The 24022-nt window shown below is 41.5% G+C and overlaps 1 protein-coding gene across 1 annotated transcript in view; it reads right to left on the bottom strand.

The window, feature by feature from the left end:
* Nucleotides 1–24022, bottom strand: part of PYGB (glycogen phosphorylase B) — a 153623-nt gene that overhangs the window by 47333 nt on the left and 82268 nt on the right. Inside the window, exons 5-6 of the mRNA XM_073627986.1 lie at nucleotides 21053–21184; nucleotides 18519–18630 (exon numbers count right to left, since the gene is read on the bottom strand). Of these exons, the coding sequence (XP_073484087.1) occupies nucleotides 18519–18630; nucleotides 21053–21184 (244 nt within the window). The remainder of the gene's footprint in view (nucleotides 1–18518; nucleotides 18631–21052; nucleotides 21185–24022) is intronic.

Raw genomic sequence — 24022 nt, 5'->3', positions numbered from 1 at the left:
ATGCTTTTACCACACCCCAACCACAAGAATAAACAAGCCCTAAGATTGTAAACATAAACGTTATGCTATTCCCCATTGCCAATGAAGTCTTTGCTGGAGACATCTGATGCATGTTCTGCAGCAATACAGTCACATGTTTTATACATCAGATCTAAAATCCTATCAACATTATTAAAATGATATATCATTAACCTTACTACAGCACATGCATGTAAACCTAAAGTAAGAGTGTGTGAGCTGGATCAATGCCAGCAGAGATCGCGACTCCTATCACTAGTTAACTATACCTTGGTAGGGTGAAAGTTCGTTTTTCTGAGCTGAACACCAAAGATCAGTTCAACAAGGGAAACGGCTAATATGCTTAGTGACAGTAAAGCTCCATATCAGGGACTCTGCAAATGGCATTGCTGAAATATGACCAAATGACGTTGGCTGAGCTGGAAGTAGGAGGGGGTGGTTTCTGGGGGATGCTGTATGAGTCAGTCTGATGATTATACAGACATGGACAATTTTGTTGGTACCCCTCCATGGAAATTTTTCTCTGAAATAGTGGTTCTAAAGCCCCAGAAGAGAAGGTTTGGGGCTGCTTTGTGCAATACCATTGCACAGAGCAGATGAGTATAAAATGTTTATTATTTGAAATTTAGCAACACTTTAAAATTAACAAAACGTAATTGCCATCCACTACTGTTTATTCCATATTTAATAAAATTCAGACTTTGCTCTTATTTTTGACTCAACAGAATATTTAAAATAAAATTTAATAAAAAATGGTATGGACAAAAACAATGGGACCCCTCACCTTATATTTAGTTGCACGACCTTTAGAAGAAATCTCTGTAAACAATCAATTTCTGTAACTCTCAACAAGACTTCTGCATTTTCCAAAGGACAGTTTGGCCCACTCTTCCTTAGACTGCATGTTGCAGTTCTATCTATAGATGTTCAAAAGAGACTGAGATTGGGGCTCAGAGAAGACCACATTTGAACAGTCCAATGATTTGATTTGTTGTTGGCCAGTCTTGTTTGCTTTTATCATTGGGTTTGCGGTTATTACCCTTTTGGAAGACCCAACCTATGACTGAGGCAGAGCTTTCTGACATTGGGCAATATGTTTTACTCCAGAATTCCTTGATACTCTTGAGATTTTATTTTGGCCTTCACAGGTTCAAGTTAACACGTGCAAAACGCAGCAAGACAGTCCTAAAACGTGAACAAACCTCCTCCAAGTTATTCTGGTTTTTAAAAAAATCTAAGAAGGTATTCTTAACTGAAAAAGTACCTTCTTATTGCTCCCAGCCTCCCCAAATCTCCATATTACTTTTTTTTTTTTCTGCTGTGGTCCAATGTCCGTTTGTCCGTTTTTTTCATCCATCTGTTGACAGATGAAAAGCTAACATCAATGCATCTCTATGGAAAAACAGATGTAAACGGATGATCATCTGTTTGCCTCCGTTTACATCCGCCAACACCTTTTTTTTTTTAAACAGATCTAAGACCTGTTTTTGTTTAGTTAAAAAATGGAACGGACAAAAAAAAAACTGATGTAAAAGGACTAACTGTCCGTTTTTGCATGAAGAAACATGAAAAATGGCTCTGGGTCTCAAGTGGTTAAGAACTCCTAGCTAGCGGATATAAAAAACTGATGTAAAAATAGATGTAAAATGTATCCGTTGTTTCTTTTAAAAAACGTGACTGCACTTATGAAGCGAACGGTCCGCATGTGTGAAAGAGGATTTAGAGCAGGGGTCCCAAACTGGCGGCCCTCCAGCTGTTGCAAAATTACAAGTCCCATGAGGCATTGCAAGGCTGACAGTTACAAGCATGACTCCCACAGGCAGAGGCATGATGGGACTTGTAGTTTCGAAACAGCTGGAGGGCTGCTAGTTTGAGACCCCTGCTTTAGAGGGTGGCTATGTTTATTCGCCATGGTCCCACTTTATGTAGGAACATAGTCAACCTCTCTTGCTTGCACCTGAGATGGACTAGAGATTATGGGATTTGTAGTGTGCATAGAGCAGTGTACATGACCACAACTAACATATGCTGCTTGTTCCAAATTAACTGAAGTGAGTTGGAATGATGAGAGATGCGAGAGCTCATGGAGGACGTTACACGAACGCAGAAAAACTGTCAGAAATCATTTCATTAAAAGTACATTATAGGATAATTAAAGAGTATGTTAACCAAACATTTCATATTCCTGATGTGTGCCTGCTTTATCATGTACTTGTATGAAAAAGTATCCTGTTGTCTTGGTATTGTTTCCTTTGTGTGAAATCCCTGGTGTTCCTGCTAGTCCCCTTGCTTTCCTATTAAAAACTGAGCACACTAAGCAGGAAAGAACACCATCAGTTTTCTAGCTGTGGTGGGAACTCAGCCTACTCTCCTCCAATGATCAGACTTGTCCTGACAAAGACAACACACCCCCCCCCCCAAAGTGTTGCTGCCTCCAGAGGCGGTGTTTAGATGCCTCTTAATGCAGCAAATTATCTGCACCCATGGGCCATGTGAATGAAACCTCTTAAAGTAGAGTTCCAGCTTTTCTGACTCCACTGTCAGTTTGTGTGTAACTTACCTCCTATAGCTATATACACCAGGTTTCTGTGTCTGTGATGTCACTCCTCCTCCTGGTTGAAGTTCAAAGTCCTCTGACTTTCAGCTTCTTTCCAACTGCAGTGCTGATACTACATTTCCCATGATCCTTTGAGCCTCTGTAACTTCAGGACGGGCTATGGGAGTCACTTGTACCAGTTCTGGGAGTTGATTAGGTGGGTCTTTAAGTTACTGTGGGTGTTTCTGGGTCTTCATGTGGGTGGTGAAAAGGTATAAATGTGTCATACCTCCTCCTGTGTCATTCCTGTCTTGAAGCATGCCAAAGAAGAATAGTTTACTGGAAGACTACAGAGGAAGGGCTATGGGAGGTTATTATGAAGGTGTCTCCTTCATATGTAAATTAACCACTTCACAGAGAGCAAGGCTCTGGTGGGGTGGGATCTGAGGGTTGGGACTCTCCCTGTTCACACTGGTCAGCATATTTATCTGGGCAGGATTGAATTCTAATGGTGATCCATTCAATTCTGCTCAGCAGCAGCACACCTAGCTTTCAGAACAGGCTGTGTATGTTTGTGTATGAAGGGGTTTCCTTCTTGAATAATGCTGTGATCTGTAAGGCGGGACTTGGGAGGTTTGGACTCTTCCGGTATGTGTGACTGGGCGGGATTGAATGGCAATTAGGATGTTTTCAATCCTACCCACCATCAGCGCTGTGAAGGAAGTTCCATCATTTGCAGAGTCTTAAAGACTACAAAGGGGAGTGTTACAGACTCTAGTGGTTGCGGAAGGGACAGAGTCTATCAGAAGGATATACAGAGTGTCACATGACACAAAGCCACAACTAAACCCAGAATATCAGGGCATCTGCAGTAGGGCTGCAACTAACGATTATTTTCATAATCGATTAGTTGGCCGATTATTGTTTAGATTAATAACCTTAAAAAAAGTGTGGTGTATAGTTTAGTTAATATGTAAAGTTTAAATTTATTATTAAATATCTACATGCAGTGGTAAATATAAATAACTAACTTTATAGGTAGGGAGCAAAATCTCTAATCCACTCTGAGAATAACTGACAGAAGAGATATACTGTATATACTATTAGAGGAGATATACTATATATACTATTAGAGGTTGAATCTGGTAAATATCATCAGACTCAGAGATCACATTTTGATCCGTGTGGCCAGCATTAAGCTCGGGTCACACCTAGCTTTTGATCTGTTTCTGCAGTGCTTTTTGCTGCTCGCTTTGATTTTTACGCACGCAATTTTGCTGCAATTTGTGGTTTTGCATTTTTTAGGCTTTTTTTGGCAAATTTGATGTTGGGCAGATTAAAAAACACAAATTACTGCAAAAACGCAATACATGCTTTTCTGCATCTTCTCCATTGAAGTTTATTGAGCCAAAAAAGCTCAGTTTTGCGTTGAAAAAAGTCCTTGACCCTTTCCAAATATGAAGCGGCTGAAAAAAGCATAGATGTGATTGTGTCCTATAGGAAACCATGTTAAATGAACTGAAGTGCGTTTCTGCAAAAAGCACCAAAAAACGCATAGGTGTGAACGAGGCCTAATGCCGTGTACACACGGGCGGACTTTTCGACGGTCTATCCGACGGACTTTCGAACCAACGGACTTACCTACACACGATCACACCAAAGTCCAACGGATTTGTACATGATGATGTACGACCGGACTAAAATAAGGAAGTTGATAGCCAGTAGCCAATAGCTGCCCTAGCGTCCGTTTTCATCCGTCGGACTAGCATACAGACGAGCTGATTTTTTGACCAGACTCGAGACCGTAGGAAAGATTTGAAACATGTTCCACATCTAAAGTCCGTCTGATTTTCGACCGAAAAAGTCTGCTGCAGGTCCGATGAAGCCCACACACGGTCGGATTGTCTGACGGATTCGTCCCGTCGGACCAGTCCGGTCGAAAAGTCCACCCGCGTGTACACGGCATAAGACGTTTAGTAGCAGCAGCATGTCTTTTTTTGTATCACCTGTCATAATGGGGTTAAAAAAACTAAAATTAGCCCTTTATAGTACAAAAAGAGCAGATAATCGCTACTATAAGGGGTTCATTTATACTGTGAAACAGTAAAAGTAAATATAGTTATATATATATCTATATATATATAGATATATATATATATCTATATATATATATAGATATAGATATATCTATAGCTATATCTATATATATATATAGATATAGATATATATATAGAGATATATATATATCTATATCTATATCAAGTTATAAAACGCTGTGCTATCAAAATGATAAATATGAATATATAATTAAAGTGGTATTGTGCTCTCTCGTGACATGTATAAAATGTCCAAAATACTATACATTAATGTGCAATAAACTTCAATAAATAAATGAATTAACAAGAGTGCTTCAATAAGCCTGTGAAAAATATATATAAAGATAATCGTTCCCAACAGATGGTGTGTGTGTGGCGTTCCGTCCTGTCCCCTTCCCCTACGCGTGTCGATACAAGGGGTATTTCGTATCTTCATCAGGGGGTGATTGGGTGAGTACGCCACCCCATTACTGGCCGCCGTCACCCGATCGTTACCGCTGTTTTAGAGTGGCGCACTGTAAGCGCCTTGACATTGTGAGTACCCACTGTGGGTTTTGAATTTATTTATTGTGATTTTAAATAAAGGTAATACATTCTGCACCATGAAGTTCTCTTTATATTGATATACCAAGGTATAAACTGGACTGCTGTGAGGAACAGAGGCACAAGTGTAACCTATCCAGGATCCAGCATACAATACCGAACCCATAGAGGTTCTAAGGCGCATTTTGACCAAGCTTAATCGCAAGGTCACACGCCCTAAGGTGAGGGGCTATCACCTGGGGGGGAGCACTTATATGAGCACACAGCACTTTAGTTTGTGTTCAATGAAACACATGGATGGATTTTGGAATGTTTATGGACTGTTAATTTGATCATAGCACTAAGCTACACAGCACCAAATCGCACAGATGCAACACTGAATTACATTGATGTAGCATTGAATCGCATGGATGATATTTCTTTGGAATTTTTTATCTAATATTGTTTGAACATTGCACTATCACTGAATTACAGAGATACAGCACTGCATTGCATGGATGCAACACTGAATCGCATGGATGATTTTTTTCTTGAAATATTTATTTATTATTTGTTTGAATATTGCACAAATATTTTGGAATTTTTATATATATTTTTCACAGGCTTATTGAAGCACTCTTATTAATTCATTTATTTATTGAAGTTTATTGCACATTAATGTATAGTATTTTGGACATTTTATACATGTCACGAGAGAGCACAATACCACTTTATTAATTATATATTCATATTTATTATTTTGATAGCGCAGCGTTTTATAACTTGATTTGATTATCTTGCTTGGTATATAAGACATGCTGATCATTTGTAAGATACACTACTTTGGAGACCTGATTTGGTCAACCACCTGGAGGCTCACAGGACTATTAATTAGCATCTCGAGTATATATATATATATATATATATATATATATATATATATATATATATATATATATATATATATATATATATATATATATATATATATAAATAATAATAAATACACCCAGAAGTAGGATATATAGACATTGTAACTAGGAGTCTGACATGAAGCTATATATGAAGGGTGGAAGGGAGATATAAATCTTTTATAATAAAGTAGTACTAAAAGCTGAGACTTTTTTTTTCTTTTCATGGATATAATCATTTTAAATATAATGCACAATACTGGTAAAAGTTTACTTTAAATTGTAATCCCTTCTATCACCTCCAGTTTATCAGCCTCCACCTTCTCTGGGTTCAGATGCTGATCTTCCCTGCACAAATCTTTAAAGTCTTGATGTTTTCTTAGTTAAAACCAACAAACATGTTATACTTAACTGTTCTGTGTAATGGTTTTGCACAGAGCAGCCCAGATCCTCCTCTTCTAGGGTCCCCCACCTACATTGCTGACTCCTCCTGTCTTCAGAGTGCCCCTATAGCAAGGTTAAAAAAACTTTTGCCTTTAGAACCACTCACTTCCTGCCCAGGACTACATGTCCTCACACATTTACAAGTTTTCAGGCACGTATGGACAGTGTACTGAGCTGTAGGTGTGCCGCACTGTATTTCCTGATATGTAAACAAGTAATGCATTCTGTATGCAGGCCAACTAATCGGCCGGCTGATTAATCGATTATGAAAATAGTAATCGATTATTTTCATAATCGATTCGCTGTTTCGGCCCTAATCTGCAGACAAGAGAGCAACATGGTTCAGAGGTATAATCTATGCTGGGATTGAACATTTCATTCAGTTCTAGTGAAAAGAAATTCAGATTTAAAGATTTTAGCTCTAAAGATTACATGTCTGAGATGTCCCTAGTGGTGTGCCTTTGTAATGTAGATTAAAGTTATACTGAAATTATAAAAGGAAATTTGTAAATTCTGTATATATTTGTATTCTATTTTGCATGTTTTCCTTTGTATTGCACACTGCACTCATTGTGCACATGCATTAATAATGTTTTCATTACATGTTTGCATTCTTTCGAGTCCTGTTTAGAATTAGCCTACCTATGCTACGCTCCTTTGGAAAGATGCAGAGTATCTTTTGTGTCTGTTACCTACTGCAGTAGTTATGATTAATTTGGAACCACTAATTAATATGAGGATAGGAGTTGCCCATCTATGAATTATCCAGAACAAAGTCTCGTTTTTTTTTTTTTTTAAGTTAAAAATAACAAACATGTTATACTTACCTGCCCTGTGTAATGGTTTTGCACAGAGCAGCCCGGATCCTCCTCTTCTCGGGTCCCTCTTTGGCACTCCTGGCCCCTCCCTCCTGTTAAGTGCCCCCACAGCAATCAGCTTGCTATGGGGGCACCTGAGCCGAGCCAGAGCTCCCTGTGTCCATTCAGACACGGAGCTGCAGCCCGGCCCGGCCCGGGCCCACCCCCCTTTCTCTCTTCATGGGCTGACAGTTTGAATGACAGCAGTGGGAGCCAATGGTGCCACGCTGCTGTCTCAGCCAATGAGGAGAGGTGTCCCGGACAGCCGAGACACTCCAACGTTGCTGGATCTAGAGAGACCTCAGGTAAGTATTAGGGGGCTGCAAAAGGCTTTTTATATTAATGCATAGAATGCATTAAAGGGGTTGTGATTTTTCACCTTAATGCATTCCTATGCATTAAGGTGAAAAACCTTCTGTAGTGCAGCATCCCCCCAGAGCCCCCCTTTTACTTACCTGAGCCCGATCTTTCCAGCAACAAGAACAAGCCCAGCAGCTCCAGCCGCTGTCTTGGGTCCTCATTGGACAGATTGATAGCACCAGCAGCCATTGGCTCCCGCTGCTGTCAATCAAATCCAGTGACACACGAGCCGGGGCAGAGTCCTGCTCTCTGTCAATGGGGGGGGGGGGGTTTCCGAGGGCACTCGATGCACGGAGGAGCCAGGAGCGCCACTGGGGTACCCCAGAAGAGGAGGATCGGTGCCACTCTGTGCAAAACCTTTGCACAGAGGAGGTAAGTATAACATTTTTTTTTTTTTTAAATAACAAACAAACCTTAACAAAAAAAAAACCTTCTGCCTTTACAATCACTTTAAATAGATGATACTTTTACAGAGGATACAGAGGTAATGCTTATAGTGCGAAAAGAGCAGGTAAACATTGGTAGTCTTTGCTGTTTTATATTTAACACTTGTTTGCATCTCAGTGTCTATAATTACAAACACGTATATCTTAAAAGACACATAGGAATATCGTTAAATTTAATGAGCTGCTTCTCATGAAACTAAACTCACATGACCTTTCCCATGCTCTAAATAATTAATTAACCTTATGGTATATTCCAAAGCATGGCAAGTAATGTCCTTGTCAAAGCTCAACCTTAAATAGCAATGGTCTGGAATTGACATATTTGCCTTATATAGTCGCTCAAGAATTGTGGAGATAATCATAAGAGCTGCTCACTGTTCTAATCCTTCAAATGTTCCCTGCCTCCTCTCCTAGTAAAAGGTGTTGACAGAAGCCTTTGTGTACATGGCTGTGACAAGCCAGCTGCAGTAAATGTACAGCAACCGCAGAGGGAGCCGACCAAAATAGAAAGCTGCTGACAGTAACCAACTTTCACTTAGATATATATATATCTATATATACAGTGGGGCAAAAAAGTATTTAATCAGCCACCAATTGTGCAAGTTCTCCCACTTAAAAAGATGAGAGAGGCCTGTAATTGTCATCATAGGTATAGCTCAACTATGAGAGACAAAATGTGGAAACAAATCCAGGCAATCACATTGTCAAATTTTTGAAAGAATTTATTTGCAAATTATGGTGGAAAATAAATATTTGGTCAATATCAAAAGTTCATCTCAATACTTTGTTATATATCCTTTGTTGGCAATGACAGAGGTCAAACGTTTTCTGTAAGTCTTCACAAGGTTGTCACACACTGTTGCTGGTATGTTGGCCCATTCCTCCATGCAGATCTCCTCTAGAGCAGTGATGTTTTGGGGCTTTTGCTGGGCAACATGGACTTTCAACTCCCTCCAAAGGTTTTCTATAAGGGTTGAGATCTGGAGACTGGCTAGGCCACTCCAGGACCTTGAAAAGCTTCTTACGAAGCCACTCCTTTGTTGTCCGGGCGGTGTGTTTGGGATCATTGTCATGCTGAAATATCCAGCCACGTTTCATCTTTAATGCCCTTGCTGATGGGAGGAGGTTTGCACTCAAAATCTCACAATACATGGCCCCATTCATTCATTCATGTTTTCAGTCATCCTGTTCCCTTTGCAGAGAAACAGCCCAAAGCATGATGTTACCACCCCCATGCTTCACAGTAGGTATGGTGTTCTTTGGTTGCAACTCAGCATTCTCTCTCCTCCAAACACGATGAGTTGTGTTTCTACCAAACAGTTCTACTTTGGTTTCATCTGACCATATGACATTCTCCCAATCATTCTGGATCATCCAAATGCTCTCTAGCAAACCTCAGACGGGCCCGGACATGTACTGGCTTAAGTAGGGGGACACGTCTGGCACTGCGGGATCTGAGTCCCTGGCGGCGTAGTGTGTTACTGATGGTAGCCTTTGTTACGTTGGTCCCAGCTCTCTGCAGGTCATTCACTAGGTCCCCCCCGTGTGGTTCTGGGATTTTTGCTCACTGTTCCTGTGATCATTTTGACCCCACGGGGTGAGATCTTGCGTGGAGCCCCAGATAGAGGGAGATTATCAGTGGTCTTGTATGTCTTCCATTTTCTAATTATTGCTCCCACAGTTGATTTCTTCACACCAAGCTGCTTGCCTATTGCAGATTCAGTCTTCCCAGCCTGGTGCAGGTCTACAATTTTGTTTCTGATGTCCTTCGACAGCTCTTTGGTCTGCACCATAGTGGAATTTGGAGTGTGATTGTTTGAGGTTGTGGACAGGTGTCTTTTATACTGATAACAAGTTCAAACAGGTGCCATTAATACAGGCAATGAGTGGAGGACAGAGGAGCCTCTTAAAGAAGAAGATACAGCTCTGTGAGAGCCAGAAATCTTGCTTGTTTGTAGGTGACCAAATACTTATTTTCCACCATAATTTGCAGATAAATTATTTAAAAAATCAGACAATGTGATTGTCTGGATTTGTTTCCACATTTTGTCTCTCATAGTTGAGGTATACCTATGATGACAATTACAGGCCTCTCTCATCTTTTTAAGTGAGAGAACTTGCACAATTGGTGGCTGACTAAATACTTTCTTGCCCCACTGTATATATATTTTTTTGTTTTTTAGCAGAAACCGCAGAGAATAAAATGGAGGTTGTTGCAATACAGGCATATCCCACTTTTGTCAGGGGCTGTAGTGGGGGTGTCAGGGGCTGTAGTGGGAGTGTCAGGGGCTGTAGTGGGGGGTCAGGGACTGTAGTGGGGGGTCAGGGACTGTAGTGGGGGGTCAGGGACTGTGTTTCCAAGTAGCAGGGAATCTGAACTATCCCTGCACGGATTACTCAGCTGCAGCTTTAGCTTGAGAGTCACTTTACATACACGCACAGGTATGTCCTTACTCGTGAGTGTATATAAAGTGAGTGTACTTAAAGTGGGGTATGCCTGTATTTTATGTCACATTGTGGTCTTTCAAAAGCAATTTTTGGTGGAAAAACACACATTAATGAATTTAAAAAAAAACTAAACGGTACAGTTAGCCCAATTTTTTTGTATAATGTGAAATACCTTACTCCGAGAATCATGATCTTTATTTTAAAGGGGTTTTAAATCCTCTGCGTTTTTCACTTTAATGCATTCTATGCATTAAGGTGAAAAGCCGAGTCCCCCCTTATACTACCTGAGCCTCGTAATTCCGGTGACGGGAACGAGCACACCAGCTCCGGCCGGTGTCTCGTGTCCTGACTGGATAGATTGATAGCAGTGCAGCCATTGGCCCCCGCTGGTGTCAATCAAATCCAATGACGCAGGCATCGGGAGGCGGAGCAGAGTCCTGTTGTCTGTGTCAACAGATGCAGCAGCAGGACATAGGAGCACGCCCGCACGGGTGTCCCATAGGAGAGCAATTCTCCGACGGTACACTGGAGAAGAGGAGGATCGGGGCCATTCTGTGCATAACCAACTGCACAGCGAAGGTAAGTATGACATGTTTGTTTTCGTTTTTATTTTTTAAAAACCTTTATAACCCTTTTAAGCAAAAAAAATGTTATTCTCATTTTATCCAGAATCATGCAGCTCTAATATATAGGCAGCACAATGGCTTAGCACTTCTGCCTCAAAGCACCAGGGTCCTTGGTTTGAATTCCAATCAGGATACTACTTGCATAAAGTTTGCAAGTTCTTCCTATACTTGCGTGGGTTTGTTTCTGTAGGGACCTTAGATTATAAGCTCCTTGTGGGCAGAAAATTATGTGAATGTACAGTCAGGTCCATAAATATTGGGACATCGACACAATTCTAATACACCACCACAATGGTTTTGAAATTAAACAAATAGGATGTACTTTAACTGCAGACTTTCAGCTTTAATTTGAGGGTATTTACATAAAAATCGGGTGAACAGTGTAGGAATTACAACAGTTTATAAATGCACCTCCCACTTTTTAAAGGAACCAAAAGTAATGGGACAGATTAACAATCATCCATCAAACTTTCACTTTTTAATACTTGATTGCAAATCCTTTGCAGTCAATTACAGCCTGAAGTCTGGAATGCATAGACATCACCAGACGCTGGGTTTCATCCCTGGTGATGCTGTGCCAGGCCTCTACTGCAACTGTCTTCAGTTCCTGCTTGTTCTTGGGGCATTTTCCCTTCAGTTTTGTCTTCAGCAAGTGAAATGCATGCTCAATCAGATTCAGTTCAGGTGATTGACTTGGCCATTGCATAACATTCCACTTCTTTCCCTTAAAAAAACGCTTTGGTTGCTTTCACAGTATGCTTTGGGTCATTGTCCATCTGCACTGTGAAGCGCCGTCCAATGAGTTCTGAAGCATTTTGCTGAATATAAGCAGATAATATTGCCCGAAAACTTCAGAATTCATCCTGCTGCTTTTGTCAGCAGTCACATCATTAATAAATACAAGAGATCCAGTTCCATTGGCAGCCATACATGCCCACGCCATGACACTACCACCACGATGCTTCACCAATGAGGTGGTATGCTTTGGATCATGAACAGTTCCTTTCCTTCTCCATACTCTTCTCTTCCCATCACTCTGGTACAAGTTGATCTTAGTCTCATCTGTCCATAGGATGTTGTTCCAGAACTGTGAAGGCTTTTTTAGATATTGTTTGGCAAACTCTAATCTGGCCTTCCTGTTTTTTAGGATCACCAATGGTTTACATCTTGTGGTGAACCTCCTGTATTCACTCTGGTGAAGTCTTCTCTTGATTGTTGACTTTGACACACAAACACCTACCTCCTGGAGAGTGTTCTTGATCTGGCCAACTGTTGTGAAGGGTGTTTTCTTCACCAGGGAAAGAATTCTTCGGTCATCCATCACAGTTGTTTTCTGTGGTCTTCCGGGTCTTTTGGTGTTGCTGAGCTCACCGGTGCGTTCTTTCTTTTTAAGGATGTTCCAAACAGTTGATTTGGCCACACCTAATGTTTTTGCTACCTCTCTGATGGGTTTGTTTTGTTTTTTCAGCCTAATGATGGCTTGCTTCAACTGATAGTGACAGCTCTTTGGATCTCATATTGAGAGTTGACAGCAACAGATACCAAATGCAAATAGCACACTTGAAATGAACTCTGGACCTTTTATCTCCTCCTTGTAAATGGGATAATGAGGGAATAACACACACCTGGCCATGGAAAAAAAGTGGGAGGCACATATACAAACTGTTGTAATTCCTACACCGTTCACCTCATTTGGATGCAAATACCCTCAAATTAAAGCTGAAAGTCTGCAGTTAAAGCACATCTTGTTTGTTTCATTTCAAATCCATTTTGGTGGTGTATAGAGCCAAAAAGATTAGAATTGTGTCAATGTCCCAATATTTATGGACCTGACTGTACAATATATGTAAAGTGCTATGTAAATTGGTGGATATATAAATACCTGTATTAAAAGGAGAAGTATAGTCAAAGCTTTTTTGGCTGTACTTCTCCTATTGATCATAGGAGTTAAGATAGTTCTGCACTCTTGTGACTCATTTTGAGCCTACAGCAGGCTAAAGCAGACATCAAAGACCCGGTTCAGGTTCTGAAAATATCCAACCATATGGTCAGTATCCACCCAGATGCCTGGACCAGCAGCTGGCTCAGCCTCTTAGCAAGTAACAGAGAGCCCGAGCCAGTCCCTCCCCCTCTACAATCCAACACTCCGGTGAGCACTGGAGGGGCAGAGCAGAGAGAGCAGAGACGGTCAATCGCTGTCTCTGCAGACTGAAGATCGAGAGCTGAGCGATCAGCGGTGTTTGATCGCTCAGTTCTTGGTCTTAGAGGCGGCGAGGGACAGATGCAGCTGGGATCAGTACTGCAGCCATCTAAGTAAGCATAATTGTTTATTTTTTTTATAATCCAATACTTCTCTTTTAAATAAAATAAAGTAGGCAATGGTTAGGACATGTCAGATTTTTATTCCTTTCTGTATCCCCTCTGTACTCGATGTAACTCCTATAAACTCAAGTGCGATTGGTTGATAGGGGCTCCAGCACTGCCCATTGTGTTCAAACACAATAAAATTGTTTGTGGTTTATTTGTGCTGAGTGCACAATCTGTTATTATGTGCAAATAATTTACTTGGGAAAGCAGAGAAAACTGACATCACTTTCCAGGATCCTTTCCAGTATAAAGGTCAACTGCACCATGAACAATTAGAAAGTGCCACCAGAGAGCACATTCTGGATGTCAGCTATCAATGGCACTATTATGACTGCTGTTATTTTTGGACTTGCCCAGGAAAACAGTCTTCAGCTTAAAAAATTGCTATACAAGCCTTTGTAAAGCATATACAATTAAGATGCTTTCATTTTAGCCGATAAGTCTGCTATAGTTTGCAAGGTCAGAAGAAGAGAGAACATTGGGCCCTGTAGCCAGCAAATGCAGTTTCATAAATTTGTAGTTTAATCATGTAAAGACCAGCACAAAAATTGCAGTTTGGAATGTATGACCTGCTGTACGTAGCGTCAACAATAAATCTTTGTTACTGTTCTCTTCTAATGGGAAACCTGACAAGCTGCTCAATCAATGAGTTATTAAAGCGTATTTGAAAACAGAGCAACAGGGTGGGACTTTGCATGAGACGCTAGGTGGGTAGAGCCAGGCGTCTCCATCCCCGATAATTGGAATGAAAAAAGAAAACGGAAAAGCGGGACTTTAAATGAAACACGCACTCCAGGAGATAACAACTTAAAAACCATGAATGTGGCAAGTGTCCAAAAAACGACGGAACCAAGACATGTTGCATGGAAGTATCACATAACCTCATTTGGCGCTCCATAGTTTATTTATTAATATATGGATTGTAACAAAAAGTAGAAATAATAATAACATGATTCATAATATTATTAAAAAATCCTTATTCATAACGAGACAGGTTTTAAATTGTACATAAGGTATAGCATATATACAGTTAATGACATGGTTAGTTCATATTGTACATACTTTAAAAAACAAATAGATAAAAAACACGTCTCTATAATAATTCATTATAAGCAAGGTAAACAAGTAAAATCCAATTATAAATCTGTGTAGGGGAGGGGAAAGGACGAGAAAAGGGGGGGTACAGCCCGATTCTCAAAACTACTTACAGGTAGTCCTATGAGTTTGGGCATGGGGAGCTGGGGGCCGACCGAAGAAACTTCTTCGGTCGGCCCCCAGCTCCCTATGCCCAAACTCATAGGACTACCTGTAAGTAGTTTTGAGAATCGGGCTATACCCCCCCTTTTCTCGTCCTTTCCCCTCCCCTACACAGATCTACTATATAGGCTTTTTTAATTAATATATATGCTTTTTTAATATCTATAGACCCCCACTGCATACCTGCTCCTGAAGAGTGGCGGTAGCCACGAAACGCGTTGAGCCAATAGATGCCCCCATGTCTACACTACATTACTATTACTTTACTACCGTATCTATACCAATTGGCCTGTACCAACTAATTTTAGCTACAATTATTTACTATGGAGACACACTTCAGTGAATCTGGCTATCTACAGTACGTACCAATATGAGCCAATCATGTTGTTCTATTATGGAAGCGTGAGCCAATGGTCGCCCCCATATGTTTACAATTGCAATATTAATTTATCCTACACATTAATTGGATTTTACTTGTTTACCTTGCTTATAATGAATTATTATAGAGACGTGTTTTTTATCTATTTGTTTTTTAAAGTATGTACAATATGAACTAACCATGTCATTAACTGTATATATGCTATACCTTATGTACAATTTAAAACCTGTCTCGTTATGAATAAGGATTTTTTAATAATATTATGAATCATGTTATTATTATTTCTACTTTTTGTTACAATCCATATATTAATAAATAAACTATGGAGCGCCAAATGAGGTTATGTGATACTTCCATGCAACATGTCTTGGTTCCGTCGTTTTTTGGACACTTGCCACATTCATGGTTTTTAAGTTGTTATCTCCTGGAGTGCGTGTTTCATTTAAAGTCCCGCTTTTCCGTTTTCTTTTTTCATTCGAGTTATTAAAGCGGTTGTAAACCGCTGCACTTTTTTTGCCTTACCTGCAAAGCAAAGGCAAAATGTGCTAGTATGCATCGCATACTAGCACATTATGTAAAGCTTGCCTCAAAATGAAGCCTTCCAGCGATGCGATGTCATACCTGGTCTTCCTTCCGGATTCGCGGCTCCGGTTCTGTGACTGTCTGGAGCCGCAATGATGTCACTCCCGCGCATGCGAGCAGGAGCCGCCAGTCACAGCATACCACTCTAAAGAAACAGCATGGGCGGCCATTCCTTCAGATCGCATGCACCAGTGACGTACAGTAAATATCTCCTAAATGGTACAGGTTTAGGAGATATATATACAATATCTATAGGTAAGCCTTAATATAGGCTTACCCATAGGTAAAACTTGAAGATGGAAGTTTACTTCCTCTTTAAGGGCCATGTCACATAAGTAATCTGATGCCGACAACTCACCTGCTATAGGGCCTCTTATGCTAGGTACTTATGGGTCGAAAAAATGGTCAGTTCGGCAGTTATCAGCCGACTTTCAGCCCGTGTGCACAGCTCCTCGACCGGCTTCTGTTGAACGAGCATGCTGGAAAGCCGGAAGTCAATTGGAATCCGATCAGCACTTGCAGCCAATGGCTACGAGAGCTGACCGGTGTGTTCTGCTGGAAATGGGGGTCTCGTTCCCCTACCAGAACACAATAGCATAGCAGGGAGTTCGCTATTCTACCATTGCATAGTTAGTACAGTGAGCTCCTGAGTCTTTTCTGTTCAGTCCACTGACTTTAGCGGAAAAAAAACACAACTGCCTGTATATACCAGGCTTTAGAGGCCACAAACCTGTTTTCAACCTTGCTGCCCTCAGCAGCAGCAGCATGCCAGGCCAGAAGGGGACCAATTTGAAGGGACTCTCATTATATTATGTATATGGGCAGCACAGTGGTGTAGTAGGTAGCACTCTCGCCTAGCAGTAAAAAGGGTCGCTTGTTCGAATCTCAACCATGACACCACCTGCCTGGAGTTTGCATGTGCTCCCTGTGCCTGCGTGGGTTTCCTCCGGGTACTCCCGTTTCCTCCCACCCTCCAAAGACATGCTGGTAGGTTAATTGGCTTATGTCTAAATTGGCCCTAGTATATGAATGTGAGTTAGGGACCTTAGATTGTAAGCTCCTTGAGGGTAGGAACCAATGTGAATGTACAATGTATATGTAAAGTGCTGCGTAAAATGCGCTATATAAGTACCTTAAATAAAAATAATATTATATATTCTGTTGGACTTGTCATCGGATCCATTATATGCTATACTCTGAAATTGAACCAAGGTTTCCTGGAACTTGCTTGAAGGTTATAGTCCCATTATATTATACTATATATTGTACTACTTGTACTATTCCATACAGGTAGGTGGAAGGTTCTCCTGGGCGAGTCTGCTATTGCAGATGTGTCATCCGCAGCAGAATCTCTTATGCAACATGGCCTTTAAAACAAACATACACAACAAATTCCACAGAAATCTATTTTGCCAATTTACAAGGGAAACTAAACCTTCAGCTACATCAAAATAAAAGCATACATTTAAAAATATGTACAATGTGCAGGCCTCGCATAAGTATGAACACTAGGATATACAGTACAATATATACAAATTTGTAGATTAGATTATAGGCAGAACCTACTTGTATCCCCCCTCCCAGCTCTCTAGGAAGGTCCTGCAAATCAGAGAAGCTGTAGAAGCCCCCATGGATACAAAGCAATCCACTTTTACAGCACACTATGAAGCTTAAGGAGATTCAGCCTATACTCATTGGTCTACAACCCTCCTCCCCTCCAAAAAACATTGTTTGACTCTGATGATCGGCAGGTCAGACCCAAGCCCTGTCATGGGGGAGAGGTCACATGCGCTCTCAAACCTGTAAACCCTGCTCCCTTAGGGCAATGTAGTGATGACTCTTACGGAGCAGGAAGGAGGAGGACAAAAAGTGTGGATTTGTGGTGTATATTGGGGGGGGGGGGTTACCTTGGTGAAGGATGGGCTATCAAGGAACACCATCCCAGGAACATGTGTTGAGCAGATCTCTTCACACACAACAGTAAATTACTGAATGCTTCACCCGAGTAGGTGCAACAGTGTGAAGATCCACACCAGAAAGAGCCCTATCAAGATAGGTTTAGTAATATGTAGATTCATAAGTTCAATATACTGGCATTAAACTATAAGGGCAATTTTCAGTTCAACTGTATCCAGAAAAAGTCTATCTACCTCTACGGATAAACCAAAAGGTCTGTATAGAAAGCGTCATGGAACCCCAGAGCTGTAATGAGGAATTGTTAGCAATCAACAGTAAAGATTCTGCGACTGATCATGGAAAATTTTCAGATAATCAAGAACGGCCAATATAGTTTAGCCATCATATTAAGCAGAGATTAAAAGCAGGTTGTGGGGGGGCTCCCTTCAGACCTGTCTCTGCTCTTCAGATCTCAGAGCCCTCACCCTCTTAGACCTTCTACAGAGCACTGCATGCTTGACTGGCATGCAGAAGGGGAGTAAAATTGTCTTCTTTACACAGGGTGGCATTGTCACTGGCATTGGATTGACCTGTATTCAAATTTTTTTGGACTTTGCTGACCACTTGTTAATCCCTCCTCCACCAACCTGGTCCTTCCTGCCTGCATACACCCAGCACGGGTCATATGTGCTTAGCCTCTGTGTACTATCTGCACTACTACGGTAGGTTGTTACAGGGGTGATAAAAGCACAAAAAATACATTTAAGTCTTACACTCTTTCAGGTTGAACTCATTTGGTGCCTTTGCTGACCAAAGCCTCATGGTGTTCACAGTGTTGTTTTTATATCCAGGAACAGGAGTGTCATAAGGCATCGCAAGCACTACCTACAGAGGAACAGAAGACCATCCGCTCATCAGATAAACGTATATTACTACTATGTAAATCTAAACATTCTGAACAAAATAACATACAAACAGAAAATAGCATGTCTTATTAATATTACAGGTGGCAAAGATTTCAGAAAGCTCTACTTATTATTAAAAAAAGCTTGCAGGAATAATCTGTTTAAGCTGATAACGTATACCCAAAGGCATTTTCTTTTAGTTTTGGATAGAGGGGAGATGGTTTAGAATACCTGTAAGGTCTTCAGTGCTGTCTGTGCCCCAGTTAGGGAGATTCACCCTGTCTATTTGAGAAAAAGTAGTGCATGCACAACTTTTAAAAATGCGCTGCACCAAAATCGCATGGTACCATGCCTACAAACGCACTGCATTTGGGGTGCTGTTAACAATACACTGGCACCCACAGCAGATCACAAGTTGGGTGCGTTCCAGCGTGGTGCAGGAAATGCTCACGGAATGTGCCTTTCCCGCACTGCATTCTGGTGTGAATCAGCTACACCCCAACATACCGAGTGGAACAAATGTTTTATGTACACATGTCGCTATCGGGGTTGGCAGCCCTTACAAATGTACAACCCGATGGTACAGGCCCCCCCAAACCAAGTTTTTACTTACTGTATAGAAACAGCCAGTGCTTTTTTTTCCTGGCGGAACGTTCTGGCACCTCCACCAGACACAGTGAGGGAGAAGCACTCTCTGTAAACTATTTATTTAGCAGGGTGGCTGCACCCTTCCAACTGCAGCCCGAGAGAGGAGAATGATATCACTCCACCTCTCCCTGCAGACATGATGCTGATTTAGGTGCCAATCGCAACTCAGCCATGTGACTGGGCTGCGCTGCGTGTAGCCTGCCTGACTGCTGACTATGGACTGGAGACAAGTTGTTTGTCAATCAATTTACCAAAAATGTAATGTCTATGTTGCTGGATGTGGGCCTATGCTGTGGCTGTCTCTTTACTGGATCGGGATCTCCCTTTGCTAGATCGGGATCTCCCTTTGCTAGATCGGGATCTCCCTTTACTAGATCGGGATCTCCCTTTGCTAGATCGGGATCTCCCTTTGCTAGATCGGGATCTCCCTTTGCTAGATCGGGATCTCCCTTTGCTAGATCGGGATCTCCCTTTGCTGAAACGGGATCTCCCTTTGCTGAAACGGGATCTCCCTTTGCTGAAACGGGATCTCCCTTTGCTGAAACGGGATCTCACTTTGCTGAATCGGGATCTCACTTTGCTGAATCGGGATCTCACTTTGCTGAATCGGGATCTCACTTTGCTGAATCGGGATCTCACCTTTGCTGAATCGGGGTCTCACCTTTGCTGAATCGGGGTCTCACCTTTGCTGAATCGGGGTCTCACTTTGCTGAATCGGGATCTCACTTTGCTGAATCGGGATCTCACTTTGCTGAATCGGGATCTCACTTTGCTGAATCGGGATCTCACTTTGCTAAATATATGGGGATGTCTCTGCTGGACTAGGCCGTCTATTTGCTGAATATATGGGGCTGTTGGATTCGGGGGGCGGGCCCTGGGAGGGGGGGATGTGGCCCTTCTAAAGCTATATGAGGGGCCCCAAATTTTCTGATGGCTGCCATAAAAAGCTTGATTCCAGCCCCTATTTGACGCTTGGGCCATTTAGGGCTACTTTACAGTAGATCCTTTACAGACAAGGAAGCTGCCATCTTAGCCTCTGTCTGATCTGTAGTTGCCATGGTGTTGCACATGTGATTACAGTTCAGTTGAAAAAAAAAAAAAAAAACTGTGACAGTTATTTTCGGGATGTCCTGAATGTAACTGTTTGATCGATGGATTTAGTTCTGTTTTAAGAAGCAATAATGATTACTCATTGCTAAAAAAGATTTCCGAATTATTCTGCAGCTTTAGGCTCGGTTCACACAGGGACGACTTGTCAGGCGACCTACTCGCCTGACAAGTCGCCTCCCGTTCTGTGCTATGGAACCGTTCTAAGGGGAGCGACGCAAGTCGCTCCGACTTAGAAAAAGGTTCCTGTACGACTTTGGGGGCGACTTGGGGCGACTTGCATAGACTTCTATACAGAAGTCGTTTTGCAAGTCGCCCGGGCAGTCGTGTGCAGGTCGCCTCGGTGAGGCGACCAGCAAGTCGTGCCGCCTCTGGTGTGAACCGAGGCTTAGGATGCCTGCAGACAACAAGGAAGTGTTTTGCCTTCTGAATGATCTTTCATACAAAAAAAATATTCCTTAAGCAGTAATGATTTTATTTGCAAGCCAATTGTTTAAATAAAATACACATGCAAATGTGCTAAAAAATATTAAACCAATTCTTCCATATAAATAATATAACTAAGGTAAAGCCACATATAATAAAATCAATGAAGTTAGACAGACAGTCATTTGATGGTCTTTGTTCTAGTATGCACAGATACAAACCTGTGTATCCACCCATTTAGGACCCTCAGCAGTGCGCTCCACTCTGCCATAGAAATGTACAGGAAGCATGAACTCAGGACGAGCCTTCTCCCAGGGGTTCCCATACCGAAGCCAGTCATCAGCCTCCTCCACCTGTGGCAACAGAGAGGGAATAGTTTGGTTGTTATTGTAAATGTTGGCCATATGAGTGACTCGGTGATGTGTTGGGTCACTATTTCATTGTATGTCTTGCAAAAAATAATAGAAAAAATAATTTTTTTGAACATAGTAAATGTGTATAAAACGACTTATTGATTTTTTAGGGAGGGTTTTTTCTTTTAATTCTTTATAAACGTAACCTCTCTGGCAATAATCTCTAATGCACCAAGAAGATTCACCTGCAGTGAATGTCACAATTACTCTATAAATATGCCCCAAGGAGTTATAGGTAATTAAGAAAGCATTCTGTTACTGCTAAACTTGGAATGGGCATCTAGGATTTAATAAGTATAAAAAGGTTAATAAAAGCAATGCAACATCATACAAATTGTTGGCAAAATAAATGGTAAACCAATAAACAGTGATAGTCAGGAAATATCAGTGGTTTCACATCTTTATTATCAGATTATTGTTTGTAATAAATATAACAAAGTGAGTTTACACTGAATGCACAGATAATCAAAGACTTCTTAAAAGTGACCCCATGAACACCAAAACAGTAGCTACAGCCAATATCGCTGCTCCGTAAGATTCTTAGAAAATTCAATTGTGGTCTTGCGCAAGTCATTATAAAAAGGGGAAAACTATGTTTTTAGATATTCGTGTAAGGCTACATTTGCGCAGACAACTAGCCCCAGTGTGAATGACAACGGCATGAATCTTTTGGTTCCTGCAGCTGTTTTTGTCACCCCTGAGCAGCTAGCTGCGGCCACCAAGCTCAGTACACTTCACTGACAGGTTGGCAGCAGCTATCAGTGGCTGTCCGCTCATAGGTGGCAAAACCAGCTGCAGAAATCAGCAGATTCCTGCCACTGTCATTTGCGAATGTAGCCTAAGAGTTCGACTTGCTACAAATAATGTTAGCAATGTGTGTTAGTGGTTAAAAAAAAAAAAATCTATATATAGCTTGTAATTATACATGTACATGAAGGCAACCATACATTTTAATTACATACACTATACTTAACATACAAGGCTGTGCTTCCTACTTTACAGTGCTACACAGTGGTTGGGGCTTAAGTGCTCCTTCTCTCAATGCAAATCTAGTCGAGTCAGTCGACAGAAAAAAATGCACCCTTGTGCAGCTGATATCTATAATGGTTGTTAACTCTTTCAGTCAGCAAGAGCCAGCCCTTTATAGCTCTTAACACCAGAGGTGTTACATGGGCTTCCCAGTCACACAATTGTCTGTTGCAGTGATCACGAGCTCAACCCACCAGCTCACAATTGTAAACAGTGACCAGGAGCAGTCAGTGCCAGGGCGGGAGTGTACATGTTCCCAGCACAGAGCAGTGATGCCAGCTAAACCTATGTTGCAAGTCAGCGTTAAAGCGCATTGCTGTGCTGCCACACATATGCATATAGCTGCTGGTAAGGGAGGGAGCGCGAATAAGTCAAATATCGAACACTTTTCATTGCTTGATCCACTTATGTAAGAGAAGGTGTTTGAAAATGTGAAAGTCACGACAAAAATACTGTAAAGTAGAAATGTGGCCAGTCTATAAATATTTCATAAACATTAAGCCAACTCAAACTCGCAATGACCCCTATAGCCAAAACCACGTGGAGCAATTCATCTTCAAAATTCACAACAGAAGCGGTAAAGTCACCTATGTAGGGTCTCAGCACTTTTCTCTCTTCCTATGTACCGCTTACTATAGGCTTGGTTCACATCTTTGTGGCTCTGCGAGATGTGTGTGCATGTTTGTGTGGGTGCGTGAACGGGCAGCAGTGCCTGCATTTTATGTTGGATAAAGGTCCCTGCCCCATTTTTAAACTGTAGCTGGAGGGAAATCACATGGTGCTTTTGCATGCCTTAAAGATGAAAGGGTTGACAGGCTGCCAACTCATTGCTGGCGGAGGGGGAGCTGAAGTGAAAAGAGAAAGTGAGAGTAAAACTGTGAAGCGTCCATTGCAAACTTTGATGCATAATTACTTTATGGAGCCTGCTGCTACAAAGGTCAGTGAGGGTTGGTTTTAAAATGCATTTACTGCTTTAAAAAAAAAAAAGTAAGTAAGGGTTGCCACCTGACCTGTATTTTTACTGGCTTGGATGGTAAAAATGTTTTTTGTTGCCAATAATATTAGTAGGATAGGAACCATAGGCTGGCATTTTTTTCTAAAAAAAAGGTGGCGAACTCAACTGCCAGTCAAGATCTAGGATGGGCTAAAGTAAGCAGCAGTTGGAAGCTGCACCCAGTAATACATGTGTTTAGGGCTGTATGGTCAGGTATTCCGTGTGGATTTGCCTGGATTTGACACACATAGGCTAAACACTCAAGTGTGCATGAGGCCTAAGGAGTGGCCATTTACATAGAGAGTTGGATTTGTCTAGACCTGAATATCATGGCCCAAATTGAAGGGAAATCCCAACTTTGACAATTGTCACCAGAACATGTCCCCAGTAAAAGTCCACTGACCTAGTGAAAACTGTAAAATGTTAGATTTTCTATCACCTTCTGCCCTGATTACACAGATCACCAGGAAAGAAAGTGAGAAAGAAAGGGTAAAAAAAGATGGTGGTAAAAGCCCGACGGAGGTTTAAACCCTTCTCCAATTAAACTATAAACAGTAGTTTAAGGCTGGGTTCACACCTCGGACGGATGCGGCTCGCAGCAGGGGTCCGGTGCGTCCCTGTTCTCTGTTTCAGGGACAAATCAGGGCCAAATTGTTGCTTGAATTCGGCCCTGAAACGAAGCCAAAGATGCACAGGACTCCTGTGCAAGCCGCTCCGCAGCCGCAATGGAGAGCCGGTCACAATCTCCTGTCATG

This window comes from Aquarana catesbeiana, linkage group LG04 (assembly GCF_042186555.1).
Source record: "Aquarana catesbeiana isolate 2022-GZ linkage group LG04, ASM4218655v1, whole genome shotgun sequence".
Taxonomy (NCBI): Eukaryota; Metazoa; Chordata; class Amphibia; order Anura; family Ranidae; genus Aquarana; species Aquarana catesbeiana.
The sequence above is the reverse complement of the archived record's forward strand: the minus strand, read 5'-3'. Positions and strand labels throughout refer to the sequence as shown.